This window comes from Gymnogyps californianus, unplaced genomic scaffold, assembly GCF_018139145.2.
Source record: "Gymnogyps californianus isolate 813 unplaced genomic scaffold, ASM1813914v2 HiC_scaffold_40, whole genome shotgun sequence".
NCBI lineage: Eukaryota > Metazoa > Chordata > Aves > Accipitriformes > Cathartidae > Gymnogyps > Gymnogyps californianus.
The window spans coordinates 1-22,445 of NW_026114290.1; the positions used below are offsets into that span (position 1 = coordinate 1).

The following is a 22,445-nucleotide window of genomic DNA, read 5'->3' on the forward strand; positions in this document are numbered from 1 at the left end:
TTTAATTGAATTTCTCTTTTCACTTCTTTATTGGCAAACTAACCCACGTTGGCTCCGGGCATCGTTCCCCGGGGAAGCGACAGGCACCGGCTGCTTTGGGGCGGGAGAGATTTCGGGGTGGCATTTCGAGGTGGCCGCCGGGCGTTGGGATTTGCTCCATCGCTCTCCTCCCTCGACCCCGGGGCGGGGAAACATCTTGCGCCAGCTCGAATAATTCCCTCTTCATTTGCATTCCTACCTTGAAGGTATTTATAGTCTCTTCTCTGCCTTCTCCTTCCTCACCGGGGTAAATTTAGCTCCTTCGCTCTCCTCCTGTGCCTTTATCCTCCAGCGGAGCTGATAAGCCCGGCTTTTTAGCGCCTCTTTCCTCCTTTTTTTCCCTTCTCCGCCTACCCGGGTCAGGATTCCACCCGGCATCTCCGCCCTGCAGAGATCAGGATCCTGAGCGCTCTCCTTTATTTCTCCCGATGATTTTATTTTTCACCCTTGGAACCTGCAGCTGCAGCAGTGTCGGGTGGCAGAAGGTGTTTTGCGGTGATGGTTTGTTTTTGGGGGGGATCCACACTTGAGCGGCCGGTACCCGGTTGCCCTTTGAGGGGTCCCCAAACCCTTTGAGGGGTCCCCAAACCCTTCGAGGGTCCCCCAGCGCGAAGGTACCACTTTGTCCCATCCGCTTGAATTCATACGGGGGAAGGATGTGGCACAGCATCCCAAAATCCACCTCCTCCCGTTTTTGGGGGCAGCCACCCCGATTTTGGGGCAGCCAACAGCAGAGCAGAGCTCCCAGGAGTGCAAACTGGCACCTTTCGCCGCGCTGCATCGTGGGGATTGAATTTTTTTGAGGGATAAATAATCGATTTGGGGGCGACCGGGGTTTTTTGGGGAGTGTGTGGCAGAGGATGGAGGGGATGCCGTTCCCCCGGCAAATCGTGGTGCAGAGAGCGGGGCGGGAAAAAGCTTTGGACTGGGGAGAAGCAGCACCTTTTGGAGTCCTTTGACTCCGGCAGGGACCTGGCACCGTGTTGGCTACTGGCAGCACCAATTTTTTGCAAGGGGAGAGCCATGGGACCCGATGTCTTGCCCGGCTCTGGGACACCAGAGCTTTGGTGACCACGGCAAGGCACCGAGACCATTGGGTTTCCCGGCACGGGCAGAGCCGCAACTGTTTCTCCTCTACCTCTGCAAAATCCGGCCTCTTTTCTCATTTTCTCCTCTTTTATCTCTTATTTCTTGTAGATTTTTCCGGCAGTCCCTGGCCGCCAACCCTCCCGAGTGCCGGCGCGGTGTTTTTTTCCGAGTGACACAGCACAATCGGCGAGGGATGGAGAAAGCTGTCCCTAATTTCTCAGAGCGCCAAGGAGATGGAGGCAGAGCCCTGTTAATGACACCGGAGCCAAACAAAGAGACTTTTCCTGCCCTTGAGTGCCCCCAAGGCGAAGAACGAAGAGCCGCTTTCCTTCAAGATGCAAAAAAGCCCCTGGAGAACCCGGCTTTATCTGGGACGTCGGTGGAAACGGAGACGGAGCTCGAGGAAGATGCTTTCTATGCCGCAGATGATCTGGCGACGATGAGCAGGGAGGGGAAGGGACCCTCCGGCGCCGAGCTGCGCCCGTTGCAAGAGGACCCCGACTTCTTCTCGTCGCTCTCACGTCAGGAGCCCGACGTCGCCCTGGAAGCGCACGACGTGGCCGGTAAGTCCCCGGTCGGCGCCGTTGGGGTGGCTTCTTGGGAGACGGGGACATCTCCCGGTGCTTCGTGCGTGCCTGGTGATGCTCGGGTTGATTCGGTTGGTTTGCCCGATGGTCGCACCATCGCGCCGGGGCAGTTTGCGGCGGGCATTTGCTCTCCTGGCGTTGGAGACGTTCCCCAACTCTCAGCATCTCGCGGTGAAACAGGAACCGCGGTACGGTAAGAAACATGTGGGTTTGATGGAAGGAGAAACCCGGGTTTGAATGCCGGGCTGGCATCCCTGTGCCGTTGTGCCGCGACCCGGCTTCAGCACCACAGACAGGCACAAAACCCGGCGGTGGGTCAAGCTGGTGGCTTTTTGGAGACCCCTCGTCTCCCCTGGCACAGCGTTGGGACCCCGAACCGAAGGTGTCCCCAAACGACACTTGCCTGTCCCCGTGCAAGGTGGTCGTGCTCCACCGCGCATCGGTGTGGGACCGGTGCCGCATCAGGAGGGAGCAGGTGGGGACTGTGCCGCCGCGGCGGTGACCCGTGTGTTTTCGGTATTGCTGGCGAAGCAGCGGTTGTGCCGAGCGGAGCGAAACTGTGCCACCTGCGCCTGGCCTCACTGAATTCCCCTCTTCTTGAAACGGAAACGCTCCTCCAGCTCTGCCGAGGGCGGCTGCGCGCTTGCAGGGCGAAGGCGTTGTCCTCTGCCCCACCGCTCGGTGCTGGGGAAGCCGTGCTGCCGGCGCTGTGCGGGTGACAGGGGATGAGCAGCTCCGGCAAGGACTGGTTGGCCCCCAGTGCTGGCATGCAGCTATACTGGGTTGCTCTTGGCAGCGTAAAAACCCCGTGTGTGGACCGGGTGCTCTCGCAGGGGATGTCCCGTTATGGGGTGGGGGATCTCCGTCACCCATGGGAGACCCCGTTGGGTCCGCCCCTGGCTCGGCTCTGTGAAAAACTCTCTTCCAAGGGCTCTGGATGAGCAGAGAGGTTTTCATAGAATGTTTTGGGTTGGAAGGGACCTTCAAAGATCATCCAGTCCAACCGCTTGCTGTGGGCAGGGACATCTCCCACTAGATGAGGTTGCTCAAAACCCCGTGCAACCTGATCTTGAACGCTTCCAGTGATGGGGCATCCACAATTTCTCTGGGCAACCTGGTCCAGTGTCTCACCACCTTCATCATAAAACGTTTCTTCCTTAGGTTTAATCTAAATCTACCCTCTTCCAGTTTAAACCCGTTGCCCCTTGCCCTACGGGTCTTGCTAAAAAGTCTTTATCCATCTTACAAGCCCCTTTTATATACGGAAAGGCCACAGGAAGGTTTTCCCAGAGCCTTCACTTCTCCAGACTGGACAACCCCAACTCTTATCAGCCTTTCTTCATAGGAGAGGTGCTCCAGCTCTTGGATCGTCTTCGATCCAAGTGGTCTCCGCTAGACCCGCTTTAATAGGCCCTTCTCCATGGGGCTGCTCTCAGTCCCCTAGTCCGTGACACTGGGGATTGCCCCGACCCGGGTGCAGGACCTTGCATTTGGCCTCGGTGAGCTTCCTGAGGTTCACGTTGGCCCGCTTTTTGATCCATCAAGAAGTCCCATTGGCCTGTCAAGGTCCTTCTGGATGACATCCCTTCCCTCAAGGTATCAACTCAGTTTGGTGTCACCCACAAACTTGCTGAGGGTGCGCTCAATCCCACGATACGTGTTGTTGATGGAGATATTAAATAGTACTGATCCCCGTACAGACCCTTGAGGGTCTCCGCTTGTTACTGGTTTCCACTTGGACCTTGAGATGTTGACTACAACTCTTCGGACACAGCTCTTCGGCCAATTCCTTATCTATTGAGCGCGGCTGCTGCAAGTTGTCTGCCTATCTGTAGATCCCTGGTTGTCTGGTGTCTGTCCTCTGCCTGCTTTGGAGGATTAACCCTGTCCCACCTCAACTTCTCCATCATTTCAATGCCAAATGCCGGCTGGGCACCTCCACCATCCCAAGTCCTACCTGAACCCTTCCATGCGTTTGCAACCCCCTTGTCCTTCCCCATCCCCACATCCTCGCTGGAAAACGAGGTGGGTGGTGGCCACGGATCCCACCACTGGCCGGTGATTTGCCTTGTTACTTGTCCCCTGGCTGGAGGGTGGCTTTTTCAGTCGAGTGGCCGGCTGTGATTCCTCTTCCACGCTGCTTCCCCGTAACGAGTTTGCCCATCTCTGCAAACACCAGTTGACTTAAAACCTTATCTTCTGGCGCAGGCGACCTGCTGGGTGAGTCCTGCTGTTATTTACCCCACCATGAGGTGGGTGCGGAAGGACCACGTTGCATCTGGGAAGCTTTTCAGCTCTCGGTTCCTTCACTGTGGTCAATGGGTGGAAAATTAACTCTGGGGAACGGACATGGATGTTTAGAGATGGTGTTTAAGGAGGGAGTCGGTGCCCAAAAAATAGCGAGGGCTGTGTCGGGAGATGGAGAACGTCCCCATCTGTATGTCCAACCTGGCTCTGGATGGGTGGTGGGGCTCAGTTGGGGTCCTGGGGTGCTTTGGGTGGACCCAGCTCCAGTCGTGCTCATGGGCAGACTTAAGGGCATGCAACCGGAGGGGCTGGGCGAGCTCCCGTTGCACTTCTCGGCTTGAAAAAACAAGGTGAAATGGCCCCAAATGCCCCAAAATGGAGGTTAAGACTGGCACGCCGGACTAAGGGTCTGGTGGGGTGGGACGACCTCACACAAACGCTTGCGGTGCCACTGATGTCAAGGTTTTGGGGCTCTTCTGGTGCCTCCAACAGCCTCATCACAACAAAATTATCTTGGCATCTGCCGAGTACTGTGACCATGAGCCAGAGGCAGCTTTGGCAGCTGCCGGTAGGTTTTTAGAGCCAGGCAAAGTCCGTGCTGCTGCCGGGAGGTCAGCAAGCGATCTCCAGGAGAGATGTTCCCCTCAATGAGGGTGGTTTTTGGGGTGCCACTGGCACCGAGCAGTGTTGCTTGCGTGCCAGAGAGCGCCGAGCCGGTGCCGGAGAGGCAGCACACCCCGCACGGTGTGACCCACGAAGGACAGCGGTGCAGGAGAGGAGATGGAAGAAGAAACCCCGCGTCGCCGCTTGCCCCGGTGCCGGTGATCGCGGCAAGCAAGCGGCGGCTGGGCTCTGTAGCGTGCGGGCTTGTTAGCGGAGGAGCGAGCACCGTGGCGGCTCGGGCAGCTGCTCCGTTCTGCCCGACTGAGCTTTGAGCCGGCGTGGGGAGGGGGAAGGAGACGCTGCCGGGGATTTCCCATCCCCGGTTGTGGTACCCGAACCGTCACCCTGTTTTTGGGCTGGAGGCACCATGAGCGATGGGAGCTGGGTGCCACATCCCGCGGGGACCCTTCTCGTGGCTTTTTGGTGGCCTCGTCTCCCCTCCTTGCTCTTTGGGGGGATGTTTTGGGCTGCTTACCGGGATTTTTTCGGGGTGCTGCACCACGCGGGGGCTCTTTTAGGAGTGGTTTAGGTAATTAGTTGTTGCGGACAGCAGCAATGGGGCCAGAGATGCTCCAACCTTCACCCCCTTCCTACTTTGGGGCTCATCCCTGTCCCCCCCAGGGGTGAGTGGGGAGGTGCCGCTTCCCTGTGGGACCCGGCGAGGAGGGATCCGAGTTGCTGAGCCTTTATCTCCAGGCTGCGGTTCCCTCCTCGTTTCCCGAATCGCCGGCACCCTTATCAACCCGCACCCAGAGGGGGGGGGTTTCCTCCCTGTATCGGCGCGGGGATCGGTGGGGCGGTTGGAGCCGCGGGGATCGGTGGGGGGGGGGGGGGGGGGGGGGTTGGAGCCGCGGGGATCGGTGGGGCGGTTGGAGCCGCGGTCGGTCGCAGCCCATCAACACGTCGAGCTTTTTGCTCGGTTCTTCCTCCCTTACCATGTTCACCGCGTCGCGTTGGCTTAGGGCTGCCCGGGGAGGGGCTGGTCCCCTCGGTTCCACCCCCCCCACGCCGGGTCACCCGGCTGCGTGTCCCCGCCGGCGATGGAGCACGAGGTTGGAGTTTTCACCGGAGGTGAGGGGTCCCACCAGTGCGTGGGGTGGGAGGAGGGTTTGGAGGGGGATTTGGTGGCCGGTGGGGGGGGGTTGGGTTGTGGTTGTGCTTTCGGCTGCGTGTGTGGGAGGGATGGCACCCGGCTCCTCCCCGCGCTTGGGGATGGTGCCACGAGGTCCCCGATGTGGGGGACGTCCTGCTTTGGGATTGCCGTGGCAGTGTGGGGTGTCACAAGGTTCCCGGTGTGGGGACATCTTGCTTTTGGATTGCCGTGGCAGTGTGGGGTGTCACAAGGTTCCCGGTGTGGGGACGTCCTGCTCTGGGATTGCTGTGGCAGTGTGGGGTGTCACTATGGTCCCTGATGCGGGGACATCCTGCTTTGGCATTGCCGTGGCAGTGTGGGGTGTCACAAGGTCCCCAATACAGGGATGTCCTGCTCTGGGATTGCCGTGGCAGTGTGGGGTGTCACAAGGTCCCCCAATATAGGGACATCCTGTTATGGCAGTTCATGTTGTCCTAATATCCCCGGCATGGGGACATGCTACACCAGGGATGTTTGCGGCTGTCGCAAGGTCCCCGATGCGGGGACATCCTGCTCTGGCGATGCTGTGGCAGTGCGTGGTGTCACCAAGGTCCCTGATGCAGGGACATCCTGGTCTGGGGATGCTGTGGCAGTGCATGGTGTCACCTGGTACACCAGTGTCCCCGATGTAGCAGCATGTGGTGTCACAAGGTCCCTAATGCAGGGACATCCTGGTCTGGGGATGCTGTGGCAGTGGCGGTGTCACCTGGTGTCACCAGTGTCCCCGATGTAGCAGCATGTGGTGCACAAGGTCCCCAGTGCAGGGACATCCTGCTCTAGGGATGCTGTGGCAGCGTGCGGTGTCACCAAGGTCCCCGATGCAGGGACAGCAGGATGCTCTGGGGATGCTGTGACAGTGTGGGGTGTCACTACAGTCCCCATGGCGTCGTGCAGTGCCACGAGGTCCCCAACACGGGCTCGCCATGCTCTGTGGATGGCAAAGCCCCGTAGCAAGTCGGTGTCACAGGCTCATGTCCCCACCAGTGACCTCTGTCTGGGAGCTGCCATATTAATTAACCAAATTAATCAAGGCAAAACATGCGTTGATTTAATATGAAATAGGTAGAAGAGAGGAAATAGCATTTGCAGTCCTGGCATGAGATTATCGACCCCAAAATCTGTCGTTCCCGGCACTGGAGCCGCCGGATATGTCTTGATTTAGCCGAATCTTCTCTTTTTTGCCTTATAATGTGTTGAATCGCCGGTACAGGATCCGACGGAGCTATTGAGGATCGGCATCAGGCTCCTCTCCTGCTCCCAATCGCATCGGAGAAGGGGTTTGATTTGGTCTTGATGTTTTAATATCCCCGGTGTCGGCCCCGGCTTTGCAGGACCGGATTTTATCCATCGGAATATCAGACCGGAAAGCCTGAACTGATGCATGCTGTGAGGTTTGACCATGTGCCAAACTGGGACAACTGGGAAAACACCCAGTTGAGGTACAAACAGTTTGTGTGCTTTAGCTAAAAAGGAGCTTTTTCATCCCAAATTGCTTTAATGACCCGCTGCCCGCCCGCGATGGGCACCCCAGGGCTTTCCCGTGCCGCAGGCGGTGAAACCTGGCCGCAGCATCATTTATTCCCAATTTGGAGCTTTTATGGTTATTTTGATTGCGATCACGGGGAAGGCGCTCTCGGTTTAGTTCGGGGCGTTTCTAGCTCTGAGGGGGGAAAAAAGAAGTAGGGATTTTCTTTTTTTTTTTTTTTTAATTATTATTTTTTTTTTTTTAGGATCTAGGCAACTCAATAAATCCACTGTGTCTTTTTTTGGGAGGCGACATGAAAGGGCTGGCGGAGAACCAGAGCCTGCGGGCTTGTTCGGCACCGCACAGCACCCTGCGCCGCCTCCATCCTCTTGGCGCAGGGGCTTTCTAAGCAGGAGCAAACCCCTGCCCCCAAACCCCCCCCCCCCCCCAAACCCTCCCACCTTGGGGGGAATCACCCCTTTGAGCTCCCCCAAAGATGCTCAAGCTTTTGCAGCATCAGGCGGCGTGGCTGCTTGGGAAGCCGGAGATAGAGAAGTTTTTACAGACTCTTTTTTTTTTTTTTTTTTTTTTTTTTTCCCTGCCCCGTTCAGGAAGAGACGATGCCGCGGAAAGGAGGTAGGGAAGGCACTCGCGGTGCCGGGGTTTTAATTTATACAGGTCTGACAGCGAGGACAATACCCAAGATGGACTGCATGTGGCAGGGGCTGAGGCTCGGCCTTTGTCCCACCTCCGTGTCCCTTTTGTTTCTCCACCTATTTTATTCCCCCCCCCCCCCTCCCTTCTCCTTTCTTTTTAATCCCTTCTTCTGTGTCCCCTCTCCATCCTTCTCCCCTTCCCCCTCCAGTCTTGACTTGCAAGAACTGCTGTCACGGGCCAAGAGCCTCTTTTGATTCATCCCTCCAAGCACCATTAAGGAGCTCTTGAAGTTGAGATCGCTCCCGGGAAAAGCTGATCCCGACACTCGGAGATCCCCTCCCCTCTCCAGCATCCACGTGCACGATCTGATTATTTTTTTTTTTTTTTTTTTTAAATATTTTTTTTTCGTTTGTGGGTTTTTTTTTTTCCCCCTGCTGGAATGAAACTCAAGAACCCACTTGAGCCTGGAGCCAGGCACAAGAGCCCGGGAAAGGATGCTCGGAGCAGTGTTTGCCTCCGTTCCCGTCACCGCCCGATGCCGTCGGGAAATCGAGGGGCAGGACACGACGTTCCCAGGGCGGAGGTGGGCTCGGCGCCCGCTGCCCACGCAAGGAGCAACCCCGAGGGAAAGGCGCTGGCTTGTCCCAACAGCTCAGCGCTCGCCGGTCCCGTGGGGCTGTAGGTTGTGGGTATTTTTTCTTTCTAAATACTTTCTTGGAAAGTAATTAAATGGCAGAAATAAGCCGCAGGGTGTGACGATCACCAGTGCTGCACGTGTTGGGAAGTTGTCCCCGTCTGTGTCTCCAGCCTGGAGTGGTTTGGGGAGAACCCATCCTTGGGTCGGCAGTAATTTGGGTTTTAATTGCCGCCGGGGAATAACGATGCTCATCTGTTCGGCCACATCCCCTTCCGCGGTGCCGAGAGGAGCCTGGGTTTGGGCCGCTGCTGTTGGGAGAGTGATGTCTGGCTTAAATTATTAAAAAAAAAAAAGGATAATCTCAAGCTGCAAGGCTCCATCCGTGACTCAGTTTTCCCTTGGACCCCCGGCAAAATCCCACTGCCGCAGAGGGAGGGATCCGGGCTGTGCGCTTGGCTCCCCTTGCAAAATGGGGAGAAATCCAGCGGGATTGGGGATAGAGGGAGCTCCACGGCATCTGTTCTTGCACACCCGTGGAGTGTGTCCTCGTAGATGTCCTCATTCCTGGCCTCTGAGGTATTGCTACCTTCATCATCGTTAAAGCAAAGCTCGTTAGATGCCGCAGGGGCTTTTCTAGGGGTGTCCTGCTAAACAGGAGCTGCTCTCCAGGCTGAGCATAAGGTGCCGTGGGGATTTCGTGGGACGAGGGAATCACCGGGATGAAATTGCCTGAATTTGGGTCGTTTTGGGGTTGGTGGCACCGGTGACAAATCACCGTGGGTCGAGCTGGCTCCTGATCCATGTTGCCACGTTATCCACCTCCCCGCCCACCCCGGAGCCTCTCCAGGGGGTGGCTTTCACCCCAAAAACATGCTCATCCTCACCACGGGAGCACGGGAGGTGGTGGATGAAGGCTGAACGACTCTCCGAACCCGCTTCCCTCCTCCGAAAGTCCTGAGTATCCTTTCGGAGGGGATGGGAGCGGGGAAGAGAGAGCAGGGAAGAGGGCAAAGTCTGCACGGTGCTTAAATAACCAAACCGCCGTGGAGCGGATGGAGATAAGGAGGAAGTAGCTGGAAAAGCACCGGTGGCAACTCGGCTGTACGGTAGAAGTCAATAAATCCCGGCAGCAGATGGATGTCGGGGTCCAGGGATGCCCGGGCTGGATCCGCAGCACATGGCTGGGTGCTGGGCTCAGGCTCCCACTCATGCTGGGATTTATTTTATATATATATATGTATATTATCATGCCCTTCGGATGCTGGGTGCTGGAAAAGCTGGATTTAAGCTGTATGGCGTGGTTTTTCCTGGCTTGCGCCGCGAGGATTTGGAGACGGAGATGTGCCGGGTAGTCCGTGGGTGCAAGATGTTGGAAAGGGCCGCGTGTGCTGCTAAAATTGGGTGGCAGGCATCAAATATTGCTGCAAATAGTAAATGTTTACTGGTTGCTTTGCACGGCCCGGAACTGGGGCATCGGGTGTTGGACGGAGCCGGGGGACGGCCCTGAATCGGGGTGTTGGGTTTTGGATGGAGCCGGTGCGCGGATGTGCTCCCCGCCACGGCACGTACCTGCCTGTTAGGGCTTGGCAAAGCTCCCCCAGGACTTGCACGCTGCCGAGCTGATCCAAACAGATCCACCACTAAAAAAAAAAAAAACCAAAAACCCAATAATTGCCATTTTTGAGCGATGCGGCGCTATAGCACAGCCGCTCTCCGGAGATCTCGCTGGTACCTTTGAGCGTGGCCAGTCTGGCGATAAATAAGATGACTTTGTGTTGCATTAATCTGGACGATGTTGAGTGGATGCGCGTGATCCGGTTGCAATTTTGCATTAAAATATTGAAAAGCGTCTGCACCCGGAGGGGCACCCACCCGCAGCCACACCGGGAGCAGCTGGAGAAAGGGAGATGATTTTAGAACGTGTGATTTGTAACGCCGGGAGCCTGCGATAGGGACCTCCGACGGAGCACAAATCAACCCAGTGGGGACACGGGTTGGCTGGAGATGTGCTAAGTGGTGGCCTTTGGTGGCTGCGGTTCATCGCTGTCCTCTGAGGAAGGTAAAGGATCCTACATGTGCCCGAGATGGAGAACTCGTGTCCGGAAATTGCGCAAAATAACGGTTTAACATCATTTCACCGCAGCTGAAGGAACATCTCTTGCTTTGCTTTTGGTGGTGTCCTCCTGTCCCCGCGCAGGTCACCGGTGTCGGGCTTGTTTCGCATCGGCTGCCAACAGCTCCGAGCGAAGAGATGGAGAAGGGAAGCGGCGTTTGGGGCTTGCGCGAATGGAGCGTTGGTTTCTCAAACCACGGTTTCTGAAGAGCTGTTTCTGCTGTTGCTGAGCTGTTGGTTGAGTCTGTGTGTCTGTCTTGGTCTGAGCTGCCCCGGCTGGCGATTGTACAGCCGTGTGCCCAGGGAGACACCAAAAAACCCCAAGAAATTGGTCCTTAAAGTCTTCTGGTAGATGTTCATGAGATTTAGAAGCCCAACCCTTAAACTCTCCCTTAACCAAGTCTTAAATTCTTGGTCACGGAGGATGTATGTGAGGGTCTTGAGATGCTGCTGTCTGTCCCACCTCTTCGCGATTGTTGTTGTTCCAAAGAGCATCTGGATGACCCTTCCTGGGGGTAGGGACTTGCGGATGAGAGGCAGGAGCAAAGAGCTGGAGCCGTTGGTTTATAGGAGCCTGGGAAATACAATTAACAGGATGAGGAGGTCAGAGGATACTCAGCCCTTGCAGTGCTGGCGTTTGTCCTAGATCTGGGCTTTGGTGGGGTGATGAGACCTCATGGCACCGTCCTAGTTCTAATTGTGAAGCATTGGAGTGAGTTTTAGGGGTGTTTTGGGGGAAAACGTGTTGTTCTTGCAAGGTGGGTCCCCATGTGAAGTGCTCCAGCATAGGAAATCGTGCTTTGGTTTGATCTTGGGTTGAGCAGAGAGCTCCAGCTGCCTCTAAACCTTTTTCTGGAGCGGAGCAGCTCACAGGTAGCCCATCCCAAGGTGTGTTTGCCAACTGCTGGGCCATTTTTTTTTTTATGGCCCACCTTTGAACTCCATCCAGAAAAGATATGCAAGTCATGAGACCAGACACTCCACGGAGGTGCAGCTCTTGCTAATCTTGCCTTAACTCTTTGGGACAGTCCCCGGTGCCTACATCCAGGGACCTTTTCTAAGGTTTTTTGCATGGGTGAGGGGCTGCCCCTGAAATTGTGGCTGTTTCCCAACGTTGTCTTCTTCCTCCCTGGTGTTGGGCTGAGTTTAAGCTGTTGGCTTTCAACCTCTCTTAACCGGGAGGTTGAGCTCACAGTCCCAGTAACCTTCCTTACTAATTACCGCTTCGTCAGCCTCTTAGCCTGCGAACGGTGCCAGGAAAGATGTCATGTTGTTGCCTAGCAAATAAATAATTGAATACTTGAGTCCAAGACAACAGGCAGGGCTTAGCTGGAGCTGGGACGTGGAGTACAGTTGGAAACCCTAAAGTTGCATGGAAAAAACCCCACGCTATGTCTCCTCTAACGCAGGGGTAACAAAGCTCTCGGCCGTGAAGCTCTTCCCGAAGACTTTGGGGGTTAGTAGCTTTCTACCTGTGCCGTGGGTAAGCACCAAAATAAGGATTTGATGGCAGCACGAGGGTTGGGTTGGGTGGTTGCTCGCGAGCATGGCGACTTTCCTATGGGGTGGGAAGGTGGGTCATGACGTGGTCCTTGAACATGCCACCAAGACAATGGGGTGAGTGTTGTTCAAGCCGTTTTCTTGCCATGGGTGGTCTTTGGTAACCCAAAACCGTGGCCCTGAACGGGCAAGGTCTGCGGCGATGAGGGGTCCTGTCTGGTGCCCGGTGGTCCTCCTCGGTGTGCTGGGAGAAGGTTTCACACCCGCGCTCGGTAGCGGTTGTCCAAGGCACGGAGCACCTGCCGTGCCCGTCTTTCGATGTCTATAAATAACCTCCCAAATCCAGCACCCCCCGAGCAGCCTCTCTCCGCTGTGCCGTCGCTCGTGCTAACTGGGCCACGGTTTAAAAATAAGCTGGGGGCAACACTGGGCACGGCCGTGGATTCTCCTGCTGCCTTGCAAAGTAGGACATGGCCCAATCCTCCTTCTCCACTGGGCATTTATGGGGAGGAAAGGTTCTGTACCGGTGCAAGCTTGTTTTTTGGCCATGCAAAGCCAAGTTCTTGATGGGGGCAAGTGGGGTGTGAATGTGTTGTGGCTGCGGTGTTGGGTTTTTTGGGGTGGCTTGCTTCTGTCCTACAGCCTAGGCTGCTCTCCTGCTCCGTCCAGGCTGCCAGATATCTGGAAAGCCTCAGCAAGTGACCTAAATCTAATTTTTTTTCTTTTTTTCCCTCAATATCGGGGGGATAAAAGCTATTCAGGAGCGCGTAAGGGATAAGTGGCTGTAGCAATGACCCCTTTTGCAAGAGCAAACTGCTGCTGGGTCAAGCTGGGGATGAAGATATCGTAACCTTCTCCCAACCCCAGCAGAAATGAGCTAATGCTTCGGCACGAGGCCACGATAATCCTTCTCTGGAGTTTGCTGCTGCTGAGAAAGTGAAACTCGTGTTTGCACTGTGCCTCCTGCAGCACCGTGTCGGGCTGGTACTGTGGTGGATAACAACAACAACAAAAAAAAAAAAAAAAGGTTTTTTTGAGTATGTTAACAGCAAAAGGAGGACGAAAGAAAACATTGGTCTGTTACTTGATGATGTTGGTCACCTCCTAAATAGGGATGAAGATAAAGCAGAAATATTTCATGCCGCCTTCACCCCTGTCTTTAACACCAGTGATGGGCCGTGGGACCCCGTGGAGCCCATGGTTGGAGGACCACAACTGGGGGAGTGATAATCTCCCAGTTGAGTTTGAACTTGTATGGGATTGCTGCAGCAGCTGCATGCACGTAAGTCGATGTGGCCCGATGGCATTCGTCGCAGGGTGCTGGGAGAGCTGGACAATGTTATTGTGAGACCTTTCTGTTATTTATCAAGGGTCTTGGGACTCTGAAGAGTCAACTGGAAGCTAGCGAATGTTATTCCAATTTCCAAGAAGGGCAAGAAAGATGACCCTGGTAATTATAGGCCTGTCGGTTTCGCTTTGGTGCCTGGTAAAATTATGGAGAAGGTTATTCTGGGAGTTATTGAAAAACACTCGAAAGACGATGCAGTCATCGGTCAAAGCCAACATGGGTTCATGAACGGAAAGTCATGTCTTCTTAACTGAATATCCTTTTGTGACAAGGTTACCCACCTCATGGACGAAGGGAAGGCAGTGGATGTGGTTTTGGGGGATTTTAGCAAAGCTTTCGATACTGTTTCAGAGTATCCTTCTGGACGAAATGCCCAGCATACAGCTAGACAAGGACACAACACGTTCGGTCAACAGTTGGCTGAAGGATCAAGCTCAAAGAGTTAGAGTCAACAGGGCAACATCTGGGTGGTGGCCAGGCAGTAGTGGTGTTCTCTAGGGGGTTTTCTCACATCAATGTTTTTATCGATGACCTGGACACGGGAGTTGAGTGCACACTTAGTAAGTTTGCTGATGATACTTAATTAGGAGAAGTTCTTGATTCCCTCGAGGGTAGAGAGGCCTCACGGAGAGATCTCAATAGATGAGAGCGCTGGGCAATCACCAGCTGTATGATATTGAACAAGGACGAATGCCGGATTCTGCACCTGGGATAGTGTCATCTGGGATGTATGTATGGATTTGGGGCCAAGAGGCTGGAGTGCAGCCCTGCAGAGAGGGATCTGGGGGGTCTTGGTTGATGGGAAGCTCAACGGGAGTCAACCATGTGCCCTCACGGCCAAAAGGGCCACCCGTATCCTGGGGTGCATTGGGCACAGTATAGCGAAGCGGTTGAAAGATGTGATGGTCCCACGTCTCGGTGGGACCTCACCTTGAGTCCTGTGGGCGCTTTGGGGCTCCACAATCTAAGAAGGACATAAAAATATGAGAACGTGTCCAAAGGAGGGCAACGGAGGTGGTGAAAGGAGCAGAGGACTTGTGAGGAGCGGCTGAGGATACCAGGGTTGGTCAGCTTAGAGAAGAGGAGACCGAGGGGCGACCTCATTGCTGTCTACAACTTCCTCGTGATGGGGAACAGAGACGGAGGTGCTGATCTCTTCTCTCGGGTGTCTGGTAGTAGGACGCGAGGGAACGGCTTAAAGCTGCATCAAGGGAAGTTCAGATTGGCCGTTAGGAAAGAGATCTTCATGGAGAGGGTGGTCAGGCACTGGAAGAAGCTCCCCAGGGATGAGGTGATGGCCCCAAGCCTGTTGGTGTTCAAGAAGTGTTTGGAGAACGCTCTTAGATAGAGGGTTTAACTTTTAGGTTGCCCTGTGTGGAGTCAGGAGTTGGGCTTGATGATCCTCGTGGGACTCTTGCAACACAGAAGATTCTATGTCCCTGTGTCATTGGGACACACTGGTTTCAACCGAGCTGATGCTTTGTGGTTTTGGGGGAACCCAGCTGGTTTTAAGACATGAAGTTCTTGCCGCGGAAGCATGGTGTCCTTGTTGTAGGAGAACTGGTGGCACTTATCCCACTTGAGTCTGTCTCTGGGGTGCAACGTGGAGCTGAGCAGCTGCTTCCCTTCCTCCCTGGTGGCACCATGTCTGGTTTGTCCTTGTAACCGTGTTATCTGGTGCGTTACTATAGTTTTGGGCTGTCTGCGTGGTCAAAATCCTTCCTCTTCTTGCTGTCTCCCGAAAATGTGTGTATCTGTGGGAAGAGACTTCTGGGGCTTGGCCATCAAAGACACACAGATGTAGAAAAAAGGATTAATTTAAGGACGGAGAAGCTGGGGAAAGTGTTTCTCCCCAGTTTGTACCAGACAGTCCCTTCAGAGATATCCAAATAGTGGGTAGGGGCTGAAAATATTCTCAATTCATCTCTATTTTCCAGCAAGTGTTGCTGGTGGCCAGTCCCTTCTTGCTCATCCTGGGGCCAGAGTCCTGCTTTTCCACCCTGGGGTCTTCCCTGGGGAGTTTAGGACCCCTCAGCCCTTCTCTGTGTAGGATGGTTGAGTGGAGGAAGGATCTCAGCAGCTTTTTGGGCTCCATCTCCTCATCACTGGAGCCTGGCACGTTCCTGCCAGCCCCGACATGGGGGGCAAGATGCTGCCAGGCGAAGCCATCCAGCGATTCTCCGTAACACCAGCACTTGGCCCCGACGCCGTGCCAAGGCGGCCCCGAGAGCCTGCGCTTGCGCCAAGGACCGAATCCAACCGCTTGGCTTGGTTCGGGGAAGCATCCGTGCTCGGCAAGGCTCGCCCATCAACGTCGCGTGCTCTCCGGAGCGCTCCGGCACGTACGCCAGCATGATTAATAAGTGTTCTCAGGTCTTCACGGCCGACGGTGGGTTTCGGTAATCGGAGAGGACAGCTCGTTACAGGCTGACAGCAACGAAAAGCGAGAAGAAGATCCCTCAGGAGTCTTCTCCATGGCCTTATAGCATCCAAAACAACCTTTGGGGATCTTCTCGTCAGCTAATATTGCAGGTACAAAAGAGCTAAGCCTCATGGTGGCTTCCCAGGGCTCCCCTGCCATTGTTTTTCAGGTGATTAAAACCGTGTTTTAATGATGCTGAAGCCAAAACCTGCCGGCAGATGGAGGAAAAAGTTGATGAGGGTGAAAGACATGGAGTTGGAGGGACCCGGAGTGAAAAAGGGGATGGCGATGTGAATCGCCTGCATTCATCGCCGGTAAAAACACTAGCACTTTTATGGGAGCAGCCGAGATCTGCTAGAAATTTAATAGAGATGGATCCAAACAAGATGAGCTTGCAACAGAGTCTGGATGCCTTTCAAGCAGCTTGGAGAGAAACTGTTCTTTCATTAGATGCTGGATGTGTCCTCTGCTGACGAGGAAAGTTTTCTGCCGCCCGTCACATAAATCTTGCTTAAAGCTGGATGGAGCAGGGCAAGATCTAGAGGATGAATTTGCTGGGAGGCCTGATAACTCTTTAAGGGAAATAAAAAAATGAAAGGTTTTCAAGGATCGGCTTGGAATCGCCTCTGAAAAGGCTCAATTTGGGCTCTTAGCTGCGGGTAAAAGACTTGAATGGAGGGCTGGCACCCTCGGGCAGTGCTCTTTCTCACTTGCCTTTTGTTTTTAAAAGGCTCGGTAATGGAGGAAATGCAGAATTGGAAACAACCTCGGGTAGAAAACGCCCTGTTAAACAGGTATTTGCACCCTGATTTGCAGAGGGAGGTTTCTGCTGCGTGGTGCAAGAGCTGTAAAACCCGGTGCAGATGCTGGATGCAGGACCCGCCACGGGCAGCATCCCTCGGAGCGGGACCAGCGATCCACGATACTCAGGGCAATCCCCATCCCACCAGATTTGAGGGTACAGGTGGGGAGCCCCCAAGGTTTTAAGCGGTAAAGGAATGGCCAGGTTTTACAGAGCGTCCGCACCAGGTCCGTCGGCTCATGTGAAAATACTTTGGGAGATGACTTGGTGCCGTGCCGGTGCGCTCAGGGCTGTACAAGGCAGGGATGGTTAAGGAGAGCTTACAAAAAAGACATCTTTTAGGAGGGTTGAAAAGTCTTAGGGGGATTGAAAAGTCTTTTTAGCGGATGGACATAGAGCAAATGCCTTCCCTGCCCGAAGCAGGCAGCAGGCACGGGAGAGCAATTAGCATTTAGGAGCTGGCGTTGTGTCTCGAACCCATTCAAACCTCAGCACTGTTTTCTGAAGCATGTGAAGGTTTTGCCGGAGGTTTTTCCGGGCTCAAAGCAGGAGGTTTTGGGTTTGGGATTGCCATCCTGGGGCCAAACAGGGTTGGTGCTGTCCCAAAAGGTGCCGTGGGCCGAGCATCTTTGGTGCGAGTGATGCTGAGAGGTGGCAGCGTGGTCCAAGCGCGGCAGGGGAAGGAACAGCATCGTCCTCCTGACCTGACGCAGGTCGTAGGATCAGCCCCAGGGTTGGGGCACTGAGTGTCTGCCCTTGCCCCACGGTCTTATCCCGGTTCTGTGGGAGCCTCGGAAATACCGCCGGAGCCCAAAATCACGCGAGTGTTTGGAGTATCCTGGGAAGTCTGTATCACTCTGGAGCCTGGGAGCAAGCCCTCAAGCCTGAGAGCAAGTCCTCAACCCTGACTATCGGGCTCGTACCACCAGCTTTTGCTTTTCTCTTGGAGGAAACACAGCCCAAAAGCTTTGCCTCGTGGCGCCTGGAGCTTTTGCGATGGGTCTGGGCTCTGCATCCCCCCCACGCAGGGGCTGGGAGCGGGGCACGGCTCCAGCGCATCCCCCCCTGGGCTCTGCAAATACCCCAAGAGCTGAGAAAACCCAAGTATAACTCGTGTCCTCTGGCCGGGGAGCGCGAGGAGGCTGGAAATAAGAGCAAAACTCCTCGCTGGGAAAGTGTCGGGTTCCCTCTCGGCCGTGCCAAGCTAAACAAGCCACGCTGTTCGTCTGCTCGCAGCAGAAGAGCTGGTTTTCCCCGTGGTAGCCCTTCCTCACACCTGTTTCGGTTTCGGTTAATCTCACTCGTATACCAGCGATGAAACCCCCGCGTGGGGTCTCAGCACGGACTCCTTGACCCGTCGCGCGCAGCGTTTCGAGGAGAAACGGGGGGTTTTTCCGCCTCGTTACTTTTGCCAGAGGTTTTCCAGCAGGGAGCGGATGCCTGCGGAGCGAGTTCAAGCTGCTGACAGCGGGCTGGCTTTTCTCCGCTGCCTTTCGAAGTCGTCCGTGAACTGCAGGTTGCAAACCACAGCTAGATTTTTTTTTTTTTTTTTTTTCTTCTTCTATTTTTTTGGTGGTTTGTTTCCCCCCCCCCCCCCCCCCAACCACACCGTTGGTGACTCACAGCTCCCATGTGATCGCTGAGTGCAGCAGGTCGTCCGTCATTCAGCTAATGAGCTTCCCATCCCGTTGCGGTCGATCATCCCTGTCTCTCTTCCGATTCCTGGGATTACCCCTGGCTTTTTCAGCACAATATCTCCATCATTTTCGCTCGGGGTGCTGCTGCCTGGCTCTCCTCTGCATCGGGGACCTTTCTAACACACCCTTGTTCGGGGTCAGGAGCAGGTATGGGACATCGCTGGCGGCTGCTCGGGCTCTCCAGGAGACTCTTTAGTGCAACCCCTCGATGCTTCCTTCTCGGTTGAGTCTTTGCCCCCATAGATGTTTTTTTCCAGTGGCCTTCATGATCTTCTCTAGATCTTCCTCTGCGTTCATGGGTCCTGCTGGGTTTTACGTTGCTGTGATGCTTCTCCTTCTCTACCTTGAGTAGGTTGGTCCCACTTGGTCTCCAAAGCCCTCACAAGCCCTCGTTGTTGGGTTGCAGTGGCCAAAACCACGGTGGAGACCCTCCCCCCGAGGTCCCTGGGCTGCTGCGGGGACGTCTCCCGGCTCCGTTGGTCATGGAAGGGTGCGGCCCTTCCTCCAGGCAGATGGCTCGTCCTCTCCTGGCTCTGCTCTTTGGCTCGCAGACCTGCAGGTTGGCCTCTTTCTTGGAAAAGAAACCGTGTGTTGCTACGCAGCTGTTTCTGAGAAGATGACAATGCCCAAACGGTGGAAGTTTGGGAGATACAAATTTAACGTCTTCTTCTGGCCACCCTTGGGCAGCCCTGGCAACTCCTACAAGGGCTGGAGGGACCGTGCTGTCCTGGGAGAGCCAAAGGGAAGCGTTCGAAGCTGCGGTGTGGTTCCCATCCAGACACTTAACATCTCTTTTCCACCCCGGTGGGACTTCTCCAGCCCTTGTTGACTGGTGAGATGAGGCGCTTCATCTTTTTCTTCCTCGATCGGAGCTCAACAGCAAGACGGGGTCTTCGGCGGAGTGGCTTTGGTGGGCGAGCGAGTCACGCCACGCCGCTCTTCTCTCCGATGGAGATGTGCCGGTGCTCGCGGTGGAACGGGTGCCTGAAGCTACCGGCTCTCCTGCATGTCCACGTTGAGGTCCTGCTCCTCCGGCTTGGGTGTAACGTGGCGCTCACCGGCCCCACGCCGGGACAGCATCTCTGGTTGAGCCTCGATAGAGTCCTTCATCCAGATGTTTATGCGAAGTCTGTGAAATCGTGGCAAGCTCTTGCTGACCGTAAACATCCCGGGGAGCGGAGCCAGCGTCTCGAGATGTGTCATGCTTCCTACGGCTCCGTCTTCCAGAAGCGCGCAAAGCTTCCTGAGGTCTGCTGACTCGGGCAGCTTGAACGCGAGCCTGTGCGCACGAGCCAACAGGCGCTGGCTTAGTTTAGTTTAGTTTTGTTTTTTTTTTTTTTTTTTCTCTCCAGTGTGAGCTGTTTGCTTAAACCCAGCTGTCCCTGCGGGACCCCTGCCCTCACGGTGTGAAAACTTGGGTGCCGTCTTGAGAATCGACAGCGGCGGTAGATGGGTGATTCTTTATTTCTGAGTCAGACACGAGGATCTCTTGGGTGATTCTTTATTTCCCCTGAGCCAAACCACCAGGATCTCTTGGAGGATGATGAGCTCGTGCGTGGGGAACGGTGTGTTTCAGCAGGAGGGTTGTTGCTCTTATCGGTGATCAGCGCTGGGAGGAGAAGTGCTTGACTTGAGCGTAAGTGGCGGGTTGGTGCCAAACCTCCGAGTTTTGCATCGGAGGAGCGAGAAACGCGGCCGCCGAGCACACGGTGAAGATATTGCATCCCGTGAAACATCTGCTCGGCACCCGGGATGGCACACAGAGCAACCTGGGGCTTGCTCAATAATGCAGAGGTCTCATCCAGAGAGGTTCGAGTGGGTTTTTGTATGGATGCAACACGCACCGATCTGTCCGGACCGGCAAGAACGAACTCCGGAGCCGCTGGATGGAGCGTGCCCAGGCACAGCTGAGCCGAGAGACAGCCAGGGTGCCGGGTCCGCATTTGAAGGGGAAGAGTTAAGCTTGGGTGTGACAGCAATGGCAGGGAAATCCTGCACGGCGAGAGCCGAGCGAAGGAAGACCAGGGCTGGTGGCATCAGGAAACCCTCCGTGGAAAATGGGTGCTGGTGGGGTTGGAACTGTTCAGCGTTTTTTCCGGGTCCATGGTGCATCGCTTGGCCTCGCTGCCCAAGCGGGATGCCGGAAAGGAGCCGGGGGGCTCTTGCATGCCTTGTTCTGACCTGCCGGGTCGCCGGGATGAGCCGGAGCTTGCTAGGATGCTGAGTCAGCACATCCAGTACCCTCCCCTTGCAGCAGTGCCGTTCCCCACCTCCGTCTGCTGCAGAGACCACTTCCTGAGCAGGCGTTGCCTTTCTAACTGCTCAAGGGAGAACCGGTTGCGATAGCGGGGACAGGATAACCCCGGAGCGCTGCCGGTGACGGAGGCAAGAGGGACCCACTCGTCACCGAGCGCATGGTAGGACGCGGGGCCATGCGCCCACAGTCTCGCGTGGGTTTTTGGGGTCTGCGGTGTCCAGGCAGGGTGAAAGCAAATCCTATTTTTCATCTAGAAACCAAAGAGGGGACTTGGTGGATGGAATCGAAGGGAACCTGGTGGAGGGATGTTCATCCCTCTCCCGTGCGAAAGGAGGGTGGAACCCCATGGGCTTGATTTTAGGGGAGGTGGGAGCCGGAGGGGAGACCGGTGCTTGCCCCAAAGCCCATCCATCGGGAAGGACGGGCGCTCACTGGTTGCTTCAAGGTTTCCTTGTGCCTGTTGAGACCCGCAGCCATCACTGCGTGTGGCTGGTGGATGGGGAACGCAGGATGGCTTCGGCCTGGAGCTGACGTGGTTTCCGTGGTCTTCTCCTATGGGAAATGTCTGCATGTTTGTCCTTGCTCCGTGGCTCACAGTTGTCTTAAAATTTTCTAGTAATGCTGATGTTGGGGTGTTGCTGGTTTTGGTAGTGCCTGGAGGTCCTTGTCTCCTGCTCTGGCGTTCCTGGTGGGGTGGTTTCTCTTGCTAAGAGCTCTTTGGACTTGGTGGGACCCAGAGGTTGTGCCTGTCCTCCGGGTTGGGCAGCGAGGAGAGCCGGTCCCTGACCCATCCACCATCCAGACCTGCTCCTCCGGCCTCTCAGAATCGCTTTGTGGCCCCCCAGCCCCTTCCCACGCTGCCGTTTCAGATGATGCTCCCATGCTGCTGGGGCTTCCCAAGCCCCAAGTGGGGCGATCACTTCGAGGATGGAAACAGGGATTTTTTTTTTTTTTTTTTTTTTTTTTTTGGCTCCCCAAATCAGGCACGGGCCAAGGACTTGCTGAAGCGAAAAGCAGGAGGTTTTGGCTCCTTCTGCACCAAAATCGCTTTATCTTCTGCCTTAGCAAGGCTTTGGGAGGTCTCTGAGCCCCCACTGAAGACTGCTACCCCTTGAAGTTCAGTTATTGGGAGATGGTTTGGTTGTTCGTGCCTGGATTAATACTGGGAACAGGCAGAGAGCAGCAAGCGCGAAGCCTTTATGAAGCTGGGGAAAAAGTATTTGGGGTGCTGCTTGTTTAGCCTCAACATCTTTTTGGGCAGAAAGGGGGATTTGGGTTGGAGGGCTAAAGCCAAAGCAAGAGCAGGTTGTCCAGCCTGGAAGATCTCTAAGGATGGAGGTGCCACGGTGTCTCTGGGGGGCCACCCTCCGTCCCCACATACAAAACGAACCCAAGGAGGAGACCGAAGGACGGGAATCGTGCCGATCCCCGGCCTCCCAAATGCCTTTTGGATGCCTTGCGCCCAGCCTCTCTTGGTGAAGAGATCCCGCATGAGTCACCGTGTTGAGATAAGCATCAGGTCATGGAAGGGAAGAGCTTTGACCCGCTCCTCTGGCAGCCGGCTCTGTCCCTCCCCGGAGGTATCTGCAGTCCTTGTTTTTGAGCCCAATCCCATTTCTTCCAGTACTTCTCCACTGAAACGGCTCAAAAAAAGAGCCGAGCTGGCGCAAGGGATGACCAGGACGCGTGGTGCCAGCAGGACAGATGGCACCACGGCTGCCAGCGCTCAGAGCACCATTTGCCATGGTTTTGGAGCTGATCTGTATTCATGCTGCCTGTACTCTGCCTGC

At 55.3% G+C, this 22,445-nt stretch overlaps 1 protein-coding gene across 2 annotated transcripts in view; it reads left to right on the top strand.

Annotated features, from left to right (window-relative positions):
- Positions 1-1,286: 1,286 nt before the first annotated feature.
- The window catches only part of WIZ (WIZ zinc finger), a 52,977-nt gene continuing 31,818 nt past the window's right edge, over positions 1,287-22,445 (top strand). For both annotated transcript variants that reach the window (XM_050914415.1, XM_050914414.1), the window contains exon 1: positions 1,287-1,691. In XM_050914415.1, coding sequence (XP_050770372.1) covers positions 1,322-1,691 — 370 coding nt within the window. In that variant the 5' untranslated portion in view covers positions 1,287-1,321. The remainder of the gene's footprint in view (positions 1,692-22,445) is intronic.